This window comes from Nomascus leucogenys, chromosome 22a, assembly GCF_006542625.1.
Source record: "Nomascus leucogenys isolate Asia chromosome 22a, Asia_NLE_v1, whole genome shotgun sequence".
Lineage (NCBI taxonomy): Eukaryota > Metazoa > Chordata > Mammalia > Primates > Hylobatidae > Nomascus > Nomascus leucogenys.
The window spans coordinates 119,966,537-119,988,132 of NC_044402.1; the positions used below are offsets into that span (position 1 = coordinate 119,966,537).

Here is a 21,596-nt window from a genome sequence, read left to right on the forward strand (position 1 = left end):
TAACTCCGCCTTACAATCTGTTTTTTTTTTTTTTTTGAGACAGTCTCACTCTGTCACCCAGGCTGGAGTGCAGCGGCATGCTCTCGGCTCACTGCAAACTCCACCTCCTGGGTTCAAGTGATTCTCCTGCCTCAGACTCCCAAGTAGCTGGGATTACAGGTACCCGCCGCCACACACGGCTAATTTTTTTGTATTTTTAGTAGAGATGGGGTTTTGCCATGTTGGCCAGGCTGGTCTCGAACTCCTGACCTCAGATGATATGCCCACCTCAGCCACCCAAAGTGCTGGGATTACAGGCGCAAGCCACCACGGCCGGCTAATTTTATATTTTTGGTAGAGACGGGGTTTCTCCATGTTGGCCAGGCTGGTCTCCAACTCCTGACATCAAGTGATCTGCCTGCCTCAGCCTCCCAAAGTGCTGGGATTACAGGCATGAGCCATTGCACCCAGCCACCTTACAATCTTACAAGTTGTGTTACGTGTTACCACAAGCAACTTCTGTGCCTCAGTCTTTCCATCTGTAAAATGGGACTCATCATGTAAAGCACCTTGGAGACTGCTGGCCACGTAGGAAGCCTCGTTCTAACCTAGTGTTCCCGCCTGGAAGGGCCTTACTGGCAGCTGGCGCTCTCCCGCTGTGCTCTCTGCACCTCCTGAGAGATCAGGGACCGGCTCCGGTCTGAGGCTGGGGCTGGAGTCCAGATGCACAGCGGACAGAAATGTGTAGGAGTCTGGGTTGCAGCTGCACAGACAACACACTAACTTTATTCACACTGGTACAAAAGTAGATTTTTCTAGAAATGTTCTCTTGCGCTAGAAGGAGAGAGGTTGAGCAGCGCATGGTGGGAGGGTGGTGGGAGGAGGCTGGGCATGAGGCCAGGGAGGGCGGAGCGCCCAAGTGTGAGTCAGAGGCAGGCCTGGGGCTGAGAAACAGGGGGAGCTGGGTGTGGCGACCCTCCACCCCATTCTTCCACAATGGAGCATAGGGGGGCACACACAGATGGGGGGAAGTTCCCAGAACCCTAGGAGAGCTACAGGAGAGCCAGGCCAGGGAACGTAGGCAGGAGAAGGCTCTGGGTAGAATTGCTACCCATGTCCTTTCCTCTCTTCCTGGCTGCAGCACCCCCATGGGATGCCCTGGGCTCTGGGATTCCCCAGGCTCTGGCATGCGTGAGGCTGGGCAGGCTTGCCCCTTCTGGCTTCCCCTTCCTGACTCTTCTAGGAAGGGCTGAGCATGCCCAAGAGGTGGCCGGTGGGGCAGTGAGGAGTGGGTACACAGAGATGCTCACACAGGCAAAGAGGGACAGAGGCTGGGCTGCCCGCCAAGGGGCCCCCGGGTCTCACTGGGGCAGGGCCTTGAGGATGGCATTCACCTCCTCCGCCACGGCTGTCAGGGCAAATTCAAACTGGTCCTGGGGAAGGGCAGTGGTAGGATGGTCACGGAGAGGCCTGACCTCTGCCCTGCCCTCAAGGTGGGGGGCTTTCGGTGGGGGGAGGGCCCTGGGCAGGTCCCCTGGGAGGAGGGGAGTCCTCCTGGAGGAGGCACAGAGGCAGGTGGGAGAGGTTGGCAGCTGCTGCTTTCCCTGGGGTGGCCAAGAATGGGTGCTAGGGAAGGGTGGCAGCTGGGGTTGGGGCAGGAAGGCACGGTCACCTTAGAGCGGACAAGGCCAGGCCGCTGGTCACGGACATGCTCCAGGGTGGCAGCGATGTCAATCTCCTTCACTCCTGGAGATGGAGGTGGGGATGGGGCTGCTCAGGGTGTGTTCAGAGGAGGACAGGACCCAGAAAACCCAAGGCCTCCTGGAGGCTAAGAGCCTTGGAGGGCTGGGCAGAGCCTGGAGGTTGACAACCTGCTCCTTCTGAGCTCCCAGGACCCTGTGTGCTGGGGAGCCTCTAAAAAGGGCCTGGGGGCTGCGGGCACCGTGGGGAAGCTCCCTACCTTTTGCCATGCGGTTCAGGACCATGTCGATGAGGATGTAGGTGCCGGTCCTCCCCGCACCGTCACTGAAACAGGAGTTAGTGACAGGTTTAGCTTCAGATGCAGCAGAAAGGGGGAGGGACGGAAGAGGCCTGGGGGAGTGGAGGACACTGGGTGACCCGTTTGGGCTGGCTTGGAGAGGGAGTGAGTGAGCCAAGGATGAAGGAAAGCTCATAGCACCTGCACGCTGGGACTTGGGCCTTGAGAGGGGAGTCTGTGACCTGTGGGTGTCACTTGGGCAACGGGACAACCAAAGAGGAGAGCCATGGCTCAGCCCTGAAGCGGAGGCAGCAGGAGGGAATTGGATGGGCCTCTCTAGCCTTCAGCCAACTTTTTGTGTATAAGGGGCCAATGGTCAATATTTTCAACTTTGTGGGCCACATACAGTTTGTGTCACATACTTTTCTTCTTTTTTCTTCACCCATTTAAAAATGTGAACGCCATGCTTAGGTCTTGGCCATTAAAAACAGGTGGTGTGCTGGATTTGGACTATGCCTGCAGTTTGCTAGCACCAAGGGGACAGGCAGGCAATGTGCACAGGAGACGCACACAGGGAGTGGGACCAGAGAGATGAATCTCCTCTCCACCCACCTGCAGTGCACGATGATGGGGCAGGAGCGGCCCCGGTAGCACTTGTTCACCTTCCTGCAACAAGAAATGGGTGTGAGGGCCAGTGGGCACCAGCAGAGACGGAAAGGGAAGCCGAAACACATGCCATGGGCCTCTCTTTCTTCCTTTTCTCCCCACCTGCCCCGGGCAGAGAGGGAAGATGGTCGGAGAAAGGAGCCAGGGCTGGAGGCAAAGAACCAGAGCTGGTGTGGGTGGCACTGGGCTCGCCTTGTCACTTGCAAGCTAGGTGCCCAAGTTATGCGCCTGGAACAACTGATTTAACCTCTTTGAGCCTCAGTTTTCTTACCTGTAAAATGGAGGATAGTAAGAAAAACCTCCTTAGGGTTCTTACAATGATCACATGAGATAAACCATGTAAAGAGCTAAGTGCCAGGTCTGGCACACAATAGGTGCTCAATACATGGTAGCAACTATTAATGATAATACATCATCATATTAAGAGCCATTTCTGCCCAAGTCCAAGGGGATAGCTTTCCGGTGACTTCAAGGGTGTCAGTCAGTCTTGCCGCATGCCTGCTCTGGCCCTCTGCCATTCTTTATGACCACCCAGGCTGTTTTCCTTCCGACTCAGGCTCCAGTGGTCCTTACCGGTTGTGACATCAGGTTGCCCTGGGCATAGCGTTCCCTAGGCCAGGGGAGGACAACCCCAACCCCTCAACTCAGGACATTGTGCTACTGCCTCTCTCCCTGGGGCAGTCTCACTTCAGCACAGGCATTCTGTGGCTGCGTTATATTCAGACTTGGGGTCCCCTTGGACCTCAGACCTTTCTCCACTGCCCCTGACCACAACTCAGTGAAGAGCAAGGGGCTTCTCCGTCTCTCAATGGACCCATCTAACCTGCCCTTGTCCTTTATGACCTTTCTGCTTTGGGAGTCACCTGCATACTCCTGATATCCCTGCAAGCCAGAACTAGGGAAGACCTTCTTAGGGGTTGTCAGATTGAAGTCTGGAACTTCACAGTCCTTCAGCTATGGGACCAGGTGACTTAGAATGGCTTTATAGGAGTCCACATGGTTTTCTAGCTCATTGGCTGTTATGTCAGAGGGCTGGGGTAGAGTAATCACAATAGTTGTTTTTGCTCATTTAATAATGATAATAGGCAGCATCTAGAATTAACTGAGCCCTTGCTATGTATCAGGCACTTACACTAGATTTTACATACTTTATCAAATCTTGCAACAGCCCTCTAAAGCAGGGGTCCCCAATCCCTGGGCCATGGACCAGTGTCAGTCTGTGGCCTGTTGGGAACTGAGCTGCATAGCAGGAGGCAAGCGAACATTACCACCTGAGCTCTGTCTCCTCTTAGATCAGCCATTGCAATAGATTCTCACAGGAGTGTGAATCCTATTGTGAGCTGCACATATGAGGGATCAAGGTTGCAAACTCCTTATGAGAATCTAATGCCTGATGATCTGAGGGGGAACAGTTTCATCCCCAAACCACCCCCTCTCCCAGCCGTGGAAAAATTGTCTTCCACAAAACCCGTCCCTGGTGCCAAAAAGGTTGGGGACCTCTGCTCTAAAGTAGTGTAATCATCCTCATCTCACAGGTAGGGGAACGGAGGCAAGCCAAGGAACTTACTCAGGGTCACTTTCTTAGGGTCTCTTTTATTAATTTGTTTTCCTTCTAGGGGGGCTTGACCTAACTGTATTTATTTATTTATTATTTTTTTCTGAGAGGGAGTCTGGCTCTGTTGCCCAGGCGGGAGTGCAGTGGCACGGTCTCGGCTCACTGCAACTTCTGCCTCCCAGGTTTAAGAGATTCTCCTGCCTCAGCCTCCCGAGTAGCTGGGAGTACAGGCGCTCGCCATCCTGCCTGGCTAATTTTTGTATTTTTAGCAGAACAGGGTTTGATCATGTTGGCCAGTCTGGTCTTGAACTCCAGATCTCAAGTGATCCACCCACCTCGGCCTCCCAAAGTGCTGGGATTACAGGTGTGAACCACCGCACCCGGCCCCGAACTGCATTTATTAAGCAACAGTTTATTTGTTCTGGATGTCTAATGCCAACTGATTTTACATAATTCCAGCCTAAAGCAATCTTTTAGCTTATCTGTGCAGCTTTAAAACAGATCCATGCACTAGTTCTATCAGGATTTTTTAAATATGGAAAAAAGGAAATAGCTCTGATACCCTGGCACTGCTTTCAAGACGCCTGTGTCTCAGGCCTCAGGGACCCCGGTTAGAAACTGCTGTCCTGAGGTTCAGAAACTATACCCACGTCCCCACCCCCAGCTCTGCTCCTCTGTCCAGTACCTAGAGACATCAGGCCAGCTTGGCAAGGGACAGAGAACCAGGAGAAGGGTGCAGTGTGGGTGGGCCCCTGCCCTTGGTGGTGGGCTTCCCAAGTACCTGTCTGGGGCTAGGAAAAGCAGGGGATGCTGGAGGGCTGACCTGTCTTGGTGTCAGTGTTGGAAGAGGGTAAGTCCCTCAGGTAGCCTCTGTCTAGTCTCCACCTGCTCCACTGAGCCCCCCAGAATCCAGAGATCCTCCCACACTCCTTTCGACAGTTTTGCCTCTTCCCTGTCCCCCTTGCTCCCAGCTCGGGGTGGTCCCCGGGCCACATGTCCTGTCTGTCCATGCAGCAGCCACACCTGCCAATGATCACTTTTGTGACTATGCAACTGGAGTGAGAATACTAGCTGCAGATCACAAAAATGACACTGGCAGCTGTGAGGGAGAGAGAGAAAGAGGGAAGAAGGCAGAGGGAAGGACAGAGAGAGGAAAGACAGGCAGCGGGAGGGAGAGGGAGAGACGGACAGAGCGGCAGAGAGAAACTGGCAGACGGGAAGGAAGTGGAGAAAAACAGGGGAGGGGGCAGAGAGAAAGGAAGAGAAGCGCGGAGAGGGAGAAATGGAGAGAGAGGGAAAGGGTGAGGCGGAGACAGAGTGAGAGAGATGGGGAGAGAGAACAGGAAGAAAGAGGAAAGGAAAAAGAATGAAAGACACAGAAATAGAGAGACGGAGAGGGATGAAGGAGGGATGGAGAGGGATGAAGGAAGGGAGACGGGCAGGCCGGAGTGAGAGACGGAGAGGGCAGCAAGGCAGCGCAGTGCGGGGCCTGGAGACAGCGGGGCAGGAGGGAACAGGGAGGAGAGAGGAAGCAGGGGCCCCGGAGAAGGAGGGGAGACAGAAAGCGGAGGGCCCTCTGGAGGAAGCAGGTGGAGAAGGAGCCAGTCCCAGGAGTGGGAGAGGGAGGGAGCGGAGCAGCAGCGGCTGGTGCGGAGCTGGCCCACGCGGGTGGTGGAGGCTCGGGACGGGCACAGCCGAAGCCTCAGGCCTGGTTTTGGGGGTGGGAGCGTGGGGTCTGGAGGGGGCGGCCAGAAGTCAGAGGCCGAGGCTCCAGGCCTGACCTGGGGCTCCAGGCCGAGCGGCTGGCGGACCCCGGCTCCGCCCCCGCCCATGCGGCCCCTCCAGGCGGGGGCGCCCGCGCTCACCTGCGGAAGTCCAGCAGGGGCCGCGTGGAGGCCGGTGTGCCCTCTGCTGGCCAGCTGAGGAAGTGGAACTGCGTGAGCGTGCGCGTCTCCTGGGTCTGCACGTTCTTCAGGTAGAAGCTCCGCACCAGAAAGTCCTCGCACCAGATGTGCTCCGACACCAGGTTCACCTGCCCGGCAGGGGCCCAGGCCTGAGCGCCGCGGGCCGCCCCCGTCCCCGCGTTTGCGCGCGCTCTCCTCGCGACCTTCTCGGTCTCTCCAACCACCGCCCGGCCTCCCAGGCCGGTTCAAATTCTAAGTTCCAGCGGTCCCAGGAACCCTGGCTGCCTGTCACTTATCTACTGCTCAGGACCACTGGTAGCTTTTCCACCCAGACACAGCTATTGTTGTGAGCCTCTCGAGGCCGGAGTTTCTCCTCCCTCTTCCTCGCAGGGTCTACCAGAGTGTCGGTGCTACATGTGCCATAAACTTGGATGAAATTCTGTAGTGTTCTTACTGGATTTTTTTCGTTAACCACCAGCAGAACCAATGAAAGGCTTTTTAAAAAAACCGTCATGTGCTTATTTGGTGGGGAAAAAATTACTATTCAGGCTCATCTGGTGATGAGAAGCTTCTGTTGTGTTCTTAAGGTCTTTTGTCTTAATGGGGGCTCACGTTCTCCCATTTTCTCTGAAATATTTCTCTTTCCCCTGCTTGGCCTCTGCCCAGTTCCCCCTCTTTCTCCACCCCTCCACCTAGTCTCTCTCCTAATGAAAAAGTTTGTTTCTCTTTTACATTAGTAACATATGTAACAGGTGGTATTTCTTTCTTTGCTTTGGCCACCAGGAAACTCAGAGCTAAATTAGGCCCAATTAACGTAGGTCTTAATCTCAGTCTTTGGGTATCCTTATCTTCCCTGTCTGATATACACTTAGCTGTTAGCTTCTTACCTCGGTTTTGGTGGTCTTATAGTTTTATCTCTGTGCCTTTATCATAAGTCTCTATGAATGCTTTTTGACTCTAGACAGGACACACACACACACGTATATATGTGAATATATGTGTATGCATATATGTGTTTGTATATATTCATATATGTATGAATCGTAAGCAGGGCCAATAAAAGCCTTTTTAAAAAGACTGTTGAGTGCTCATTTGGTGAAGAAAACGTTATGAAAAGGCCATCATTTACTCTTCCCACATCCATTGTCCCCTTGCTGTGGAGCCCTGCTGACCTCATATACATGGTACAGGGAGGCACCCTCATCTGGCCAGTAGCGGTCACACTGCTTGACACCATCCTCCACCAGCGGGGTCAGCATGACGATGACGGTGCAGCCGCTCTCCCACACCATCTAGGGACAGAGACCCAGGTGAGCTCCACTCTAACCTCCCTGGGTCCTGGCTGGCCACAAGGACCCCAGAGAAGCCCTCCCTTTAAGAGCCCACCTGCCAGAAGTCTGCGATGGTATGGGACAGCGGGCCCTGCGTGGCTATGTAGGCTGGCATCCGAGGGTCATGCTCAATCTGGAGGCAGGGAAGATACACCGTGAGCCAGTGTGGGAAATGCCACTATGGACAGGCGTGGTCAAAGCAAGTGGGTCAGGGTCTGAGAAGGCTGGCAGTTCCCCCTTTCCTTGCTAGGATATCAGGCCCCACCACTCCAGGGGGTGGGTGGGGTGGCAGGTGACCACGGGGAAATGGAGTGCATAGGGCCAGGATAATGATGGGGCAGAGGTGGGGGCTGGAGTCAGGGCCACTCACAATGGGGCTGGCGTTGATGTAATCGCTCCGAGAAGGGCTGCTCTCCACCTTCAGTTTTATGCGGGCATGGTCATCTGCACAGACCCGACACCCCACCCCAGATGACCCTCGGGTCATTGGCATCGCGGGACCTCTGCCACTCAGCCTGAGCCAGAAGCCCAACCCCTTACCCAAGCCCTCCAGACCTTGCAGCAGAGAGAGGGCTGGGCCAGGTGGGCCAGCAGGGTTCACTCACAGGGCAGGAAGTCAGGATGCCGGTTCTTTTTGATGTTGCCCTCCCCCTGCGCGGTGGCACAGGTGTTTGGCTCTGCTTGGTAGGCACAAAGGGCCTGCCACTCCTTGGCCAGGCGGTCCCGGTTCCTCAGGTGATCCTCCATGTATGCCTGTGGGGGCACCACGGTCTGGCTCTAGCCCACACAGCCAGCCTGGCCTCTCTCACCATCCCATTCCTTCACCCACTCTGGGCCCAGGCCCTGTCCTGACCAGAATCATGTGTCCCGTGGAGATGTCCATGTTGGCTTGGGCCGGCTCCTCGCACCAGGACGGGGTGCTGCTGTGGGAGCTAGGGCTGGCCTGGGCTGCGTCGCTGAACTGGGAGGACACACTGCTCACCCGTGAAGGCTCCGGCGGACCCTCTGCTCGGTTGAACAAGGACTTCGTGGCCATGTGTTGGCGGCACAGGTCCTGTGGAGGAAGAATCAGGTGAGGTCCAAAAGTCCCCTGAAACTTTTCAACAGGGCCCTGGGTTCAACTCTGGGCTCCTAAGCTTGTCCTTGACTGATTTCCAGTGGAACTCAGCTCCTCTTGGGTAGGGTCTTCTGCCTGGCCCTGATCCTTTCCAGGGCTGTTCTGCTTGGGTGGTGCTTATGTCAACCTCAGACATGACAGAGTGGAATCCCAGAGCCCCAGAAGCACAGCACCAAGAAGAACCTTAGGCACCGTATGCTCCCAATTCCCATGCGTTCATAAAGGCCCCTACCATACTCCCTCCCACTGGGGCTTCTCCAGCCTCCACTGGACCATCCCAGGGATGAGGGCTCACTCCCCATTCAGTTCCTACCCTTACTCCACGCAAGACCCAGACTCCCAAGCTCCTTGCATTTCCTCTGCTCAACCAGCTTCTGGGGCTGCACACCTGGTACTCAAAGGTAGTGTCACCATGGGCCCCCTCGGGCCCCAGGGCTGCCAGGCGCTCCTTGTCCCGCTGCCGCGCATGCTGCCGTACACACAGAGCCACAGCCAGAGCCACCAGCAGCCCAGCCACACCTGCCAGGGCCACCAGAGTGAGCAGCACTGAGCGCATGGGAGAGGTGCTGTGCGCGGTTCGGGGAAGGACTGCAGCTGCCTCCTCCCTCTGTGGGAACAAGGCTAGAATCAAGGGAGGCAGTGGCATGGGGGAGATTTCAGAGCTGCTCCTCACCCCGGTGCCATACGACACCCCCTGTTAGGACATCTCCTGGGGCAAAGCTGGGAGAGTAGGGGTATGGTGGTACAGCCAGATGGGCTCAGATCCTCATTCTCAATCCCCATTGGATCAACTCAACCACAGTGCAGTGCCAGAGGCCTCCACCAGGAGTGTTTGGATTTGAAAATGGACAGAGAACCCTAGGAAGTGAATTGTAGAACGTGAGGCACCAGTGTTGGATGCAGAAGACAAAGATATTTTGAGTATAGGCCGGGCATGGTGGCTCGTGCCTGGAATCTCAGCACTTTGGGGGGCCAAGGTGGGCGGATCACCTGAGATGGGGAGTTCGAGACCAGCCTGGCCAACATGGTGAAACCCCGTCTCTACTAAAAATACAAAAAAAGTTTAGCCGGGCGTGGTGGCAGGCACCTGTAATCCCAGCTACTTGGGAAGGTGAGGCAGGAGAATCGCTTGAACCTGGAAGGTGGAGGTTGCAGTGAGCCGAGATCGAGCCACTGCACTCCAGCCTGGACAACAAGAGTGAAACTCTGTCTCAGACAAACAAACAAAACATATTTTGAGTATAATGTCCTTTCTGTGCAAGGTGTTCCCTTGGAATTTGGAGACTTTGCTCCAGCAGACTAAGGGCGGCTCAACTAGTTCTCAGGCCTTTTTACTACAGAGGGCTGGTCCTGCAGGGAGGGGACACCTGCGCCATCTGCTGGTCAGAAAGAGAACTGCGGGGGGAGGGGCTGCTTGGGCGAAGGCCGCCCCCAGCCAGCCGGGCCAACGGACACACGAGGTTTCAGCTCCAGTTCTCCCCTCTGGTTTGCCTCCAGCTCTGGCGGACATCAGCCCTCTGGGGACTTGGACTGATTCTCCAGTTAGCGCATACCTGTCCCACTCCTGTCTGCAAGATTTGGAGCCCTGTCTGTGCTTCCAGTTCAGACTTCACCAGCCCTGCAGGGAGGACAAAGGTCAGGCTCGCTCCAGCCCCATGTGGTCTCTATCCTCTGTCTTGCTCTGCCAAGTGGCAGGCAGGGCCCATGTGGGCTGGGAACATTTCAAGGGCGCATCAGCAACAGGCCTGGATATAGGAGTGGAGCTGGGGCCAAGCCTGGGATTGAGGTCGCAGAGATATTTACCTGCTTGTTGGGTCACATCAGCCAAAGACAGGTTCTGCTCATTGTGCCTGATGCGGAAGGTGAGGGCTGGTCCCACCACACTGTCAGATAGGAGCTATGTTACTGCCTTCTCCAGCCCAGACCGCAGACTTCAAAAAAGAGGCCAGCTCTGGCCCTCTCCCCATTAGAGGATGGGGCTGGACCAGATCAGGGATGCCCTACAGGGGCATCTAAGGCAAGGAAGATGCTGGGTGGGGCCAGCAACGGGCTGGGTGTGGCTGTACCTTCAATACAGCTGGGAGTATCCCTGAGCTCAAAGCTTGTCTGCTCTTCCTCCCCCAGGCCCCTCCAGCCACCTCCTCGCTCAAGCTGCTTTCTAGATCTCGGCCACTGCCCCAACAAGATGCCAGTCCCACCTGATGTTGATGAAGCTGCCCGAGGACATGTGCACATGCTCAGCCAGGATCTCCAGCAGCTTCACTCCTGCAGCCAGGCTCAGGGGCCTGGAGATGGGAGAAGGCAGAGGAAGGAAAGTGGGGCAACCCTCTCAGTCATTCTTAAAACAGGCCACTCCAGGGGTACAGAGCAGCCTGCCAGTTCCCTGTCCCTGCACGTCTGGATTTCTGCTCTCTGCTTCTGGCCAGGCAGGCCAGCCCAACTCCCAGCAGACCGGAAAGCTTCCCAGGATGCAGCCCTTACTTCTGATCAGTGACGATGTAGCCATATTCCTCTGCTGCTGGCCGAGCTGAGGGCTGTCCTGCCACTGGGGGCTGGCTCTGGCCCAGTGGGCTTTTCTTCTCTAGCAGGACAGGTGTGGCAGGGGGTCTGGCAGCTTTGGGAGGCTCAGAGAAGACAGGGCTTTGCACCTGCTGGACTTCACTGGAGGTGGGGCTGGCAGTGGGGTGTCCAGGCATGGGGGGTGTGCGGGCTGGAAGCTCTGCTGTGTCTCTGCCCTCCACTGGCCCCTCCATTGTCTGTTTAGAAGAGGGTGGAGGTGTGGCCTCTGGACAGTGCTGGGGGAAGGGGTACCCTGGACTCGGAGCTCTCCACAGTGGAGCTCAGGACCTGCTTTTCACTTTCTACCCCCAGGGACCACTGCAGTGCTGGGTACAGAGAGGACACCAGAGCATCTGAGACAAGTAAGTGGACGCATGAATGAATAAAGGATTGAATGATTGAAAATGGTCTGTACTAATCCACAGAATGGGGCTAGAGACAGAAAACCCCTGCAGCAAAAGAAGCTGGGGTGAGGGTAAAAGACAAACAGGCAAGCGATGGTTTCTAGACTTTTGTTTAGCCACAAAGTCTTAGAAATCCAACACATGAAACAGAAAGAAGCAGAGCTCCTCCTGCTACAGAAGCTCAGAAAGGGGTCCCTGCTCGGACCTTCCCTCCTCCCCTAGGAATCCTCAGAGCATGGTCTGAAACGATTGTAGTGAAAAGAGGAATGAATTAAGAATTCAGTTTTCTGGCCCCAGTTCTGCCATCAACTTGATGGGAGACCTTAGGCAATAACTTGTGGTCTCTGGGCCTTGGTTTCCCCCAAAATGAGGGGTGGGAGGATACAGATTCTGGGTCCTGAATTTGAGATTTAGGTTTGGCAAGGGGGCGTGCTGCTGTGGGGTGATTATGAGTCAAGGAGGTGCTGGGGACTCACTTTCTTGATATCAGCTCCAGCATTTACAACCCCTCCTGCGAGACAGGAAAAACAAGAGTCTGGAAAAATGGCCATGGCTAAGGTCTACACAACACAAGTGGGAGAAAGGACCAGAGACCCTGAGCCTGGTACATTTGCTGTGGTCTTCATCTCAGTCAGTGACCAAGACCCTGTTACTGGTCTCATCCTAAGCCTGGCCTCATTCCTCTTTGCTTCCTTCTCCCAATTTATTGTTTTATTAACTCCTCCCTCTGCCATTGGCCATCTCTCTCAAAGCTATTATTTGTTCAGTTATTTCTCTACCCATCAATTACTGGCTTCTTCTTAGCACTGGCTATGCCCATTTTTAGGCCCTCATTGTCACCAACCCATCCTTCCTGATGCCTCCTTTTCCCTGCTCACACCCTCTGTTGGCTGCTTTTTCCATTACTTCCACCCTCTAGTCTTCTCCTGATCTAACTCCTAAGCTTGCCACCCTGCCCCCCTTGCTCCCTGCCTTGCCAGCAATGACCATGTGTCTCAAAGGAACTCTCTCCCCTGAAGCCTGACTCTTCCTCTCCAGGCTACTCCAAGTGGTCTTGAGGCAGGGCAAGAGGCCTCCATGGAGCTGGGAGATACTGGTCCCTCCCTCTGCCTGGACACTTACCCGGATTTCTTCCTGCACCCTTGGGCAGTAGCTGCAGCAGGGTCAGGAGCGTGGAGAGCTGCTCAGGGGTCAGCTGACGCAGCTCTACCCCATAGCCTGCCAGCACAGCAGCCAGCCTCTGTAGAGCCGCATCTGCTGGGAGCCAGACACAGAGCTTAGGGCTGATTGCGCGGTGAACTTGTGGGATGCATATGAGTGAGTGAGGGTGGGAGGGGACTAGCACATTAAGAGAGCGTCCTCAAACACCAGGACACCAAGAGATGCCCTCCCTTTCCCAGCCCGTGTCCACACTTTGGGGGAAAGGTCTTCCTGGGACCCAGATCAAACTTCGGGACATCTTGACTCTCCACTGGAAGGAGAGTCATGTCAACTCCACTCCCACAGTGTCCCCACCACTTCCCTAGTGCCTGGCATAGAAGAGCTTGTCAGTAGACATTCCTTAAATGTATGAATGACTTTAATGACAAGTTAACAAATGCATAAATTGTCAGGGAAGGGCCCCACCATGGTTCCCCCAAAGCAGCCCTCACAGGGAGGTGGACGCTGAGGACCTTGTTACCTGGCTGCACTGCTGGGGAAGCAGGCTTCTCTCCACGACCCCTTAGTCCTTCCTCCTCATAGCCCTCTGGGGAGTCCTCTGCCCGGCTGCTGCCCCCTTGCTCTGGCAGCCTTGGCACCCTGGCCCTGCTGGGTGCTGGCAATTCCTGGGCCAGATAGAGCAGCCCAGATTCCTGAAAAAGCTGGGCAGGTGAAGGCCCTGGAAGGTCCCCGTAGGAGTTGCCAGGGTGGTCCCCAAATATGCCCTTGGAGGCAGTTCTGCTGAAGAGGGCAGGGGCTTCAGCCTTGGGCAGGGGGCCGACACTGACCATCCCTGGGGAGCCCTCTGAGACCCGGGAGCCATCACGGGAGCCAAACTGTGGAAAACCAGAGATCTGGGTAAGAGCAGAAGTCCAGGCTAAGGGACTGTGGTCGGGGCGGGACCAGAGTCAAGGACTTACCTGGTGGAACAGGTAGGGCTGCAGCAAGGCAGGTTCGTAGCTGAGGGAAGGGTGGGGAGGCTGTGGGGGCAGCAGCAGGTGCTCCAAGAGAGGGGGGAGCAGCTCAGCCTGCAGAGGGGACAGAGAGGAGCTGGCCCCAGCTCCACCTCTGCCCACTGGTGGTTGTGGAAGCCGATGCTGGGCAGCAGGGGCAGAGCCAGTGGGGATGTCCTGTAAAAGCAGCTCCCCAGCAGGACCAGGTCTCCTGGGTGCCAAGCCAGACCTGTAGAGGAAAGCAAAGTGTGTGTGTTGGAGTGGGGGGAAGGGCATAGAGAGCCTGCAAGGCAGAACTATTCGGGGCCAGGCAGGCTCAGTGGTTAAGAGCAGGCCTGACCTCTTTAGAAACTGAGTGACCTCAGGGGAAGAGAGATGGGCTGGATGGGAATGGGGAGGGACCAGAGGGCCAAGCTGAGGGCAGAGGTATCTGCCTCTCTGGTGAGCATGGCTGGGTCTCTGAAACAGCTGCAAAGGCTGGGTAATCATGAGGCTGGGGATGGAGAAGGGGCAAACAGGAGCAGGGGAAGGCAGCCAGGAATTTCTGTAAATGAACCGTGGCTGCAGCTGTCCCCGTTGCCGCTGTGTGCCATGTCCCCACACCTGGCTCTCCAAGTATACGTCCAAATATTCAGAACTGCTCCTCCACCCCCCACCACTATGCCATCTTCATCCTGGTATCATCATCTGAGCTCCCTAAATCTCATTTACTTTCCTCTGCTTTGCAGAGTCTGAATGATGCCTTTAGAGGCCCTAACCACAAAAAGCTGATGGTGGCTCCTGTCATACAGAAATTCACACAGTAATGAAACGGAATATTGAACAACTTCAGTCGAACACCATTCTAATTTCTCCCATGATGACTACATTGAAGCTTCTTTTAAAGTAGACAACGTCAATGTTTTTCAAAACATTTAAAAATGCCCCTGTTTTTCTGGATCCTTAGAGACGAGCTCAGCTCCTCTTGGTCATGTGAGCATGTCAGAGAGTGACCATTCCTGCACCTCTTTACCTGTGCCCCAGCATGCTGGCCTTGGTGCCCACTTCCTTCCCCTTCCCTCCATCCATTAGGACAACCACAGATTCGCCAGCCTCACCATTGCTAGAGTTGTAGAGAAAGGCTGCCTACCTGTCCCTTGGACGGGGCTCTGGGGGGCGAAGCCTGGGGATGCGCTCCATCTCCTGAGAGATCACATACTGGGTGAGGTCATCGTGCCAGGACAATCCTGTCAGGAAAAAGGATAGCATAAGTTGGTTCAGGAGTCTGGGGATCCTGTAACGGGGACCACTGGGGATCAGAACTGTACCCTCTGCCCTGCAGCTCATGGGTTTGTCAGAGTAGAGGGACAAACTCGGTGGGTGATCTGAGCTGTCCTCTTCCCACCCTCAGGTACAGCTATTGGAGCCAGACTGCCTGGGTTTGAATCCTGCCTTTGCTACTGATGAATTATGTAACCTTGGGCAAGTTGCTGAACCTCTCCAAGCCTCAATTCCCTCATCAATAAAATGGGGATCTATACCTCCTAGGATTGTTATTATCACTAAAATAACACATATACATATCAAATGGTTAGAATAGTGCCTGTCATGTGGTGAACTTTTAACAAATGCTATTACCATAATTATTATTACTATTGTTATTATTCTTTGTGTTGACCCCGAACCTCAACTTTCTCTGTTTGTAAAGTGGAAATGATACATATTTCAGGGGGCTGTTGTGAAGATCAAGTGTGATCAGGGAAATCAAAGTGCTTAGAAAACTCTAAAGCACAATCCACATGTTTTAAACACGTATAATCATCTTCACTGCTGTCATCATCGTCATCATCATCACCATTATCATCATCATCTTATTCATAGACAGCTCTCCTGTTTGACTCTTTCCCCAAAAAAACTCTGCTCTCAGGAAAGTTCAGTCACTTATTTTAAAGGAATAATTTCCCACTTTTCACCCTCATTTTTTCTTCTCTAGTTTTGGATTTAAAATCTATGCTGCTCTTAACTTGTATTCTGGTATCTACCAACATCCACACCTGCCTCCTTGCTTATTCACGTTAGATGAGCTGTCTGTGTTCCTATTTAAAGCCAGTTCCTCTGAGCACTAGATTTCATCCCCTCTCACCTACTCAGGAACACTCTCCTTGCAATTCTCTCCTCTTTCCTACATAATTTCCTTTGTTCTCTACTGAATTATTCACATTATTCCCATGCAAACAATATGCAATTCCTTCCATCTTAAGAAAAATACTGCTTGATCCCATGTTCTTCTCTAGGGATCACTCCATTTCTTTGCAGCAAGACTTCTAGAAAAAGTTGTCTATACTGACTGCGTCCAATTCCTTTCTTTCTATTCCCTCTTAATCCACTTTATTCAGGATTTTATTCCCAACTATTCTACCAAAGCTGCTCTCATCAAGAGCAGCTTTGTCTGCATGTCCAAATCTGGTGGTCAATTCTCATATCTTATTTTACTTATCCCGTAATCATCATTTGACACTGTTGGTCACTCCTCCTCCTTGATACACTTTCTCTTGGCTTCTGGGACACTGAACACTGTGGTTTTTAATCCTACTCCAGTGGCTTCCCCTTCTCAGTCTCCCTGAGAGGAAGTTGATGGCTCCTCTCTTTCTCCTGGTCCTCATTTTTTTTTTTTTTTGAGATAGACTCTTGCTCTGTCACCCAGGCTGGAGTGCAGTAGTGCGATCTCGGCTCACTGCAACCTCCACCTCCCAGGTTCAAGTGATTCTTCTGCCTCAGCCTCCTGAGTAGCTGAGATTACAGGTGCCCAGCACCATGCCTGGCTAATTTTTGTACTTTTAGTAAAAACAAGGTTTCACCATGTTGGTCAGACTGGTCTTGAACTCCTGACCTCGTAATCTGCCTGCCCCAGCCTCCTAAAGTATTGGGATTACAGGTGTGAGCCATTAAGCCTGGCCTGGTCCTTTTAATATAAGAATTATCTAGGACTTGATCCTTGGTCTTCTTTATAGACACTCAATCTTTTGGTTATCTCATCTACCTCATGGGTGTAATTACCATCTACATGCCAAAGAATTCCAAATTTATATCTCCAGTTGAGACCTCTGTCTCTCAGAATCCAGTCTCATGTACTCAACCTCCTGCTTCACTTGAGTAGACATCTTAAACTCAACATATTCAAAGCTGAACACTCCCACCAAGTTGATCAATTTGCAAGTTTCCACATTATAATTAGTGACATCTCCACTGATTCAGTTATTCAGTAAATAAAACCTTTGACTCCTGGCTGGGCGCGATGGCTCACACCTGTAATCCCAGTACTTTGGGAGGCCCGGGCAGATGGATCACTTGAGGTTAGGAGCTCAAGACCAGCCTGGACAACACGGTGAAACCCTGTCTCTACTAAAAATACAAAAATTAGCCAGGCATGGTGGCACGCATCTGTAATGTCAGCTACTCGGGAGGCTGAGGCAGAAGAATCACTTGAACCTGGGAGGTGGAGGTTGCAGTGAGCAGAGATTGCATCACTGCACTCCAGCCTGGGCAACACAGCGAGACTCTGTCTCAAACAACAACAACAACAACAACCAACAAACAAAAAAACCCAAAAAAGTCTTTGACTCCTCTCTTTATAACCATATCCAATATTTCACGAAATAATGCTGACTACCTTAAAAATAAATGCAGAATTCTGTCATCCTTCATTCCTTCCCTGAAAACACCTTGGCCCAATCCACATTCATCTCTTATCTGAGTTATTGTAGTAGTTTTTGTTTGTTTGTTTTAGTAAAGTGAAAGCAGTTTATGAGAGAAGTGAAGAAACAAAAGAATGGCACTGCATAGACAGAGCAACCTATTGTGGTGGTTTTTAGTGGTCCCCCTCACCCACTCTTGACTCCATCTATTCTAGTCTCACTATAGCAGCAAAAGTGATGCTTGTAACGTGTAAGTCAGATCATGTGCCCCCAAGCTCCAAATCTTGTAATGGTTTCCTTCTTTACTCAGAGTAAAGCCAATGTCCATACATTTCCCTATGAGGCCCTAAAGTGATCCACATCCCTTCCCCCCTTACCTACCTGACTGCACCTTTTACTCTTCCTCTCCATCAATCTTCTACAGTCCCATGGCCTCCATGGTGCTCTTCAGAATTGTGCTTTTGTCCTAGCTGTTTGGTCTGCCTGAAATACTCTTCCCCTAGATAACCTTCTGACAAACTCCCCCACCTCCTTAAAAAGTCTGTTCAGATTTCATAGTCTCAATAATGTCCACTTTGACCACCTGATTTCCTGATTTAATACTGTAGCTTTCTACCTCACCATTTTGATCACTTTATCCTGCTGTACCATTCCATGCTATTTATCATCTTCTAAGACACTATGTATTTTCTAACTTTTATAGTGTGTTTCCTCCCCTTATCCCCCAAACAGAAACTCCAGTAAGCAGAAATCTTTGTTTTATTCCCTGATACATTCCAAATACCTAAAACTATGCCTGCTACATAGTAAGTACTCAATAAATACTTGTTGAATGAGGAATTGGGTGAGTGGAATATTATCCTGGCTGAGGATTCCAGCGTTCTTGGCTCTGTAGCACTCAGACAATGCCAGTGAGAGGAACTGGTTCTAAGGAGATGGAAGCTGGCCTTTTCCAGTGACTTCTTCTAGAAGCCTCCTCTGGGCTTCTCCAGAGAGTCCAAATGTGAATAGCCCATCTCTAGGGTTCCACCTCTCACTCTAGCAAGATCTGGGAAGGCGAGGCTCCAGCAGTGGGGGTGATAGGAATATTCCTTGAAGAGAAATCTTCTTCCCCACCCATAACTAACCAAGTTCCAATCTCTCTCCTCCAGTGCACCCAGACCTTACCTTGGGACATGAGTTGTCGGAGCACACCTTGTAAGCGTTGGAGAACCGGGGAGGTGACTTGCAAAAGGGGCCGGGCCTGCCCCACTCCCACCTGGCACTGCCCAAACAAGCCATCTAAGGGCACAAAAGTGGTGTCAGCAGGGGGCTTGAATAAGAGGCCTTCCAAAGTCCAGGCTGCAAATGGACAGTACTCTCTTCACCTCCTCCCCTACCTCTCCTCCTCTGGGCAAGTCTTCCTTCTTCTCAAGCCCAGTAGCCCTCTTCCTTTCTGGGCCTTCTCTCCCCTTCTTGTTTTTTATTGCCCCTCTCCCCCCGATCTTGTGAGTTCTATGCTTGGGCCTCACTCACCCTGAATACAGACTTCCAGGTGAGAGCAGAGCCTGTGGTCAAATAGACAGCCTGTAGAGGAACAGGTGAGCAGAGGCTCAGACACCCACACACAGAGAATAGGCAGATGGGTGGACAGGCTGGGAAAGGGAGAAGCAGATGCAATTTATTCTTTCATTCTAAAGAAGGCCTTAAGCTGGGAGGAGAGTAGGAATCAGGCCTGAAATTCTTAAAAGGAACCATGGGATCTAGTTTTGGATTTTAAGAATTTGTGAGTCTGTATCCTTAAAAGCCTCTGTTTGCTTAACTGAGTGATAGGGAAGAAATCTTCCAGGTGCAGGGAGAGAGACTCATAGAATTACTGTAGGAGAGGTTTTGGCCAAATTCTGAAAGAGGAATTTCCTTCCCAAATATACAAAAGCATCCTATAATGGCCTGGAACTCAGAAGAGGTTCTAGCACACTTCCCCCGGTCGGGGGAAAGAGGGTATGGGTGGGGCTGGGGAGGGTGTCTCTTAGGCATCTCTCCCCGCGCTGTCCCGAGCCGCTGGCGCTGTCCCGAGCCGCTGGCGCTGTCCGCGGTGCTGAAGCTCTGAGTCTGGCGCCGCCGAGGGCTCGCCTTGAGGCGGTTACCAGAGAGGAAGGGGTCACAGAGCGAGGACTGTCCACTAGACCTGAGCCCTCTGTTCTATTCTGCCAACCCACAGCGTCACAGGAAGTACTCTGCCTCTCGGGCCTCCAAGCCCGGGTGGGGAAAGAGGGCGCCAGGCGGCGAGGCTGCGCCCCTTCCCCCACGCGCCACCCTCCTATCCCCCACCCCCTGCCCGTGAGTCAGCGCTGACTGTCCGCACAGATGTGAGTCAGCACCAGGCCTGGCTGTGGGGAGGGGGACAAGAGAGGACCCTCCCCTCTTCATCCTCCTGTGCCCCCTCCCCGTGCTGTCCCCCGTTACAGATCAGATCACTGCAATCAGCTTCTCTAGGCTTACGGAGAAACCCTGGCTTCTCTCTCGGCCCAGCTGGGACTCTATGCCTGCGGCCCAGGCTTCCACAGCCCAGAGATCACCGTTCCCTCATCCTCCCCGCCACGTCCCCGCCACGTCCCCGCCACCTCCCCTTCCCATTCCTCAGCGCCTGTCACCACCTCCCAGGCTCCTCGGAGCAAGTGGCTTCTCCTGTGGTCTCGCAGCCGGTCTCTAAGTCCCTCTGCCCACATGCACCCCGTGTCCTTCTCCCGAACCTGCAATTTTCCCCTGAGCCCAATTCTCTTAGGTCCCGCCCCCGTATTCCCAGCCCCACCTCCAGGCCTACGCCCCTTTCCTCCCAGACGCCCTCTCACCTTCCTGATCTCGCATGCCTCCCCCAACCCATATTCTGCCAGAGCTTCATGACATTTCACCCCCACCCCCACCGAGTTTCGCTCCAGGCCCCAAGCTGATCCCCGCCCCGCACCACCCGCCAGCCCAAGTTTCCTCCTGACCGTGGGCACTAACGGCGCTGCAGCCCCCCGGGCGGCTGCTCAGCAGCAGGAGGCAGAGGAGCAGCCGGAGACCCCCAGATCCCCAGAGACCCCCAGGCCGACGCGGGCGCCGCATCCTTCCGAGCTCCGGGCGCTCGCTCCCAGGCCGGAGCCGCAGCGATGCTGGCGGGAGCCTGCCGGAGGGGCCGAGGCGGGGCCTGCCGCTCCCCACCTCCCTACGAGGCGGGGTCTACATGCCCCTCTCGCTGCAACGCGGCCAACCGCAGGCGGGTGCTGACGACACCTCCACCCCCAGCTCACAAGCTAATTTGCGTCACATATGGCGTAAGAGCCCTGTCGGAGCGGGGGACCTACCTAGCCCATCCCTCCTCCGTCAACTAGTAGGCGCCTCGCTAGAATTCCCACTTGGCCTCACCCCTGTAGCCCTCTTCTAGGATCACCTCTGTCTCCCCGCCCCAGGGTGGGTGAAAAGGGTTAAGTTGAGTGGGGGGGCCAGGAAAGATAGGTGGGTCCAGAATGATAAACGCGAAGACGAGAAGCAGAAAAGTGGGTAGAATAAGTACTCTTACTCATTGTCATTGAAGGTACTGTTCTCTTCCTTAAGAAGAAATGGTTAGGCATGCCTAGATTCCAGTTCTAGCAGGGCATCTACTAAGGGTATGACCTTGGGCACCTTGTTTAACTTGTCTGCCTCCAAGTTTCCTGATCTGCAAAGTGGAGGTGTTAATAGTTAGTACCTGTCTCACACGGTGATTGTGAAGATTTCGTTCGTTACACTAATGTGGATCACTTAGAAGGATGACTGGACTGGTGCATACCACGTGCTCCATACATATTAGCTTTCATCATTAGCTTTTATTTATTTTTTACTGAAATGGCGTCTTGCTCTGTCGGCCAGGCTGGAGTGCACTGGCGTGATCTTGGCTCACTGCAACATCCACCTTCTGGGTTCAAGCCACTCTCTTGCCTCAGCCTCCCTAGTAGCTGGGATTACAGGCGCACGGCACCTTGCCCAGCTAATTTTTGCGTTTTTATTAGAGATGGGGTTTCACCTTTTTGGCCAGGATGGTCTTGAACTCTTGACCTCAGGTGATCCAACGGCCTTCACCTCCCAAAATGCTGGGATTACAGGTGTGAGCCACGGGGCCTGGCCTCATCATTAGCTTTGACTCTCCTTTCTTTCCCGCTGTGCCACCTCGAGGCTATCAATCATTTTATGGTTTCTGCCTGCAAAATACATCTCCCATCAGTCCACTTCTGTCCACCCTCACTACCTGAACTAAAACACTGTGCTCTTTCACCAC

The 21,596-nt window shown here is 53.5% G+C and overlaps 1 protein-coding gene across 5 annotated transcripts; it reads right to left on the minus strand.

The window, feature by feature from the left end:
- Window positions 1-736: 736 nt before the first annotated feature.
- Window positions 737-20,690, minus strand: PTPRN (protein tyrosine phosphatase receptor type N). 5 transcript variants are annotated; one of them, XM_030802382.1, is made up of 23 exons: window positions 20,647-20,690; window positions 18,836-18,886; window positions 18,488-18,601; window positions 14,776-14,872; window positions 13,614-13,875; window positions 13,175-13,529; window positions 12,616-12,747; window positions 11,970-12,004; window positions 11,012-11,286; window positions 10,729-10,815; window positions 10,334-10,413; window positions 10,084-10,148; window positions 8,919-9,137; window positions 8,267-8,467; window positions 8,019-8,166; window positions 7,784-7,857; window positions 7,469-7,546; window positions 7,255-7,374; window positions 6,044-6,210; window positions 2,570-2,623; window positions 1,940-2,004; window positions 1,652-1,725; window positions 737-1,412 (listed from the first exon to the last, which is right to left on the minus strand). In XM_030802382.1, exons 3-23 carry the CDS (start codon window positions 18,495-18,497, stop codon window positions 1,341-1,343), a joined length of 2,670 nt encoding a protein of 889 aa, XP_030658242.1. In that variant the 5' UTR covers window positions 18,498-18,601; window positions 18,836-18,886; window positions 20,647-20,690; the 3' UTR covers window positions 737-1,340. The 5 variants fall into 5 exon arrangements, with proteins under 5 accessions (XP_030658242.1, XP_030658240.1, XP_030658241.1 ...); XM_030802380.1 differs by having other exon boundaries at window positions 20,293-20,648; XM_030802381.1 differs by lacking the exon at window positions 20,647-20,690 and adding an exon at window positions 19,957-20,082.
- Window positions 20,691-21,596: the final 906 nt, after the last annotated feature.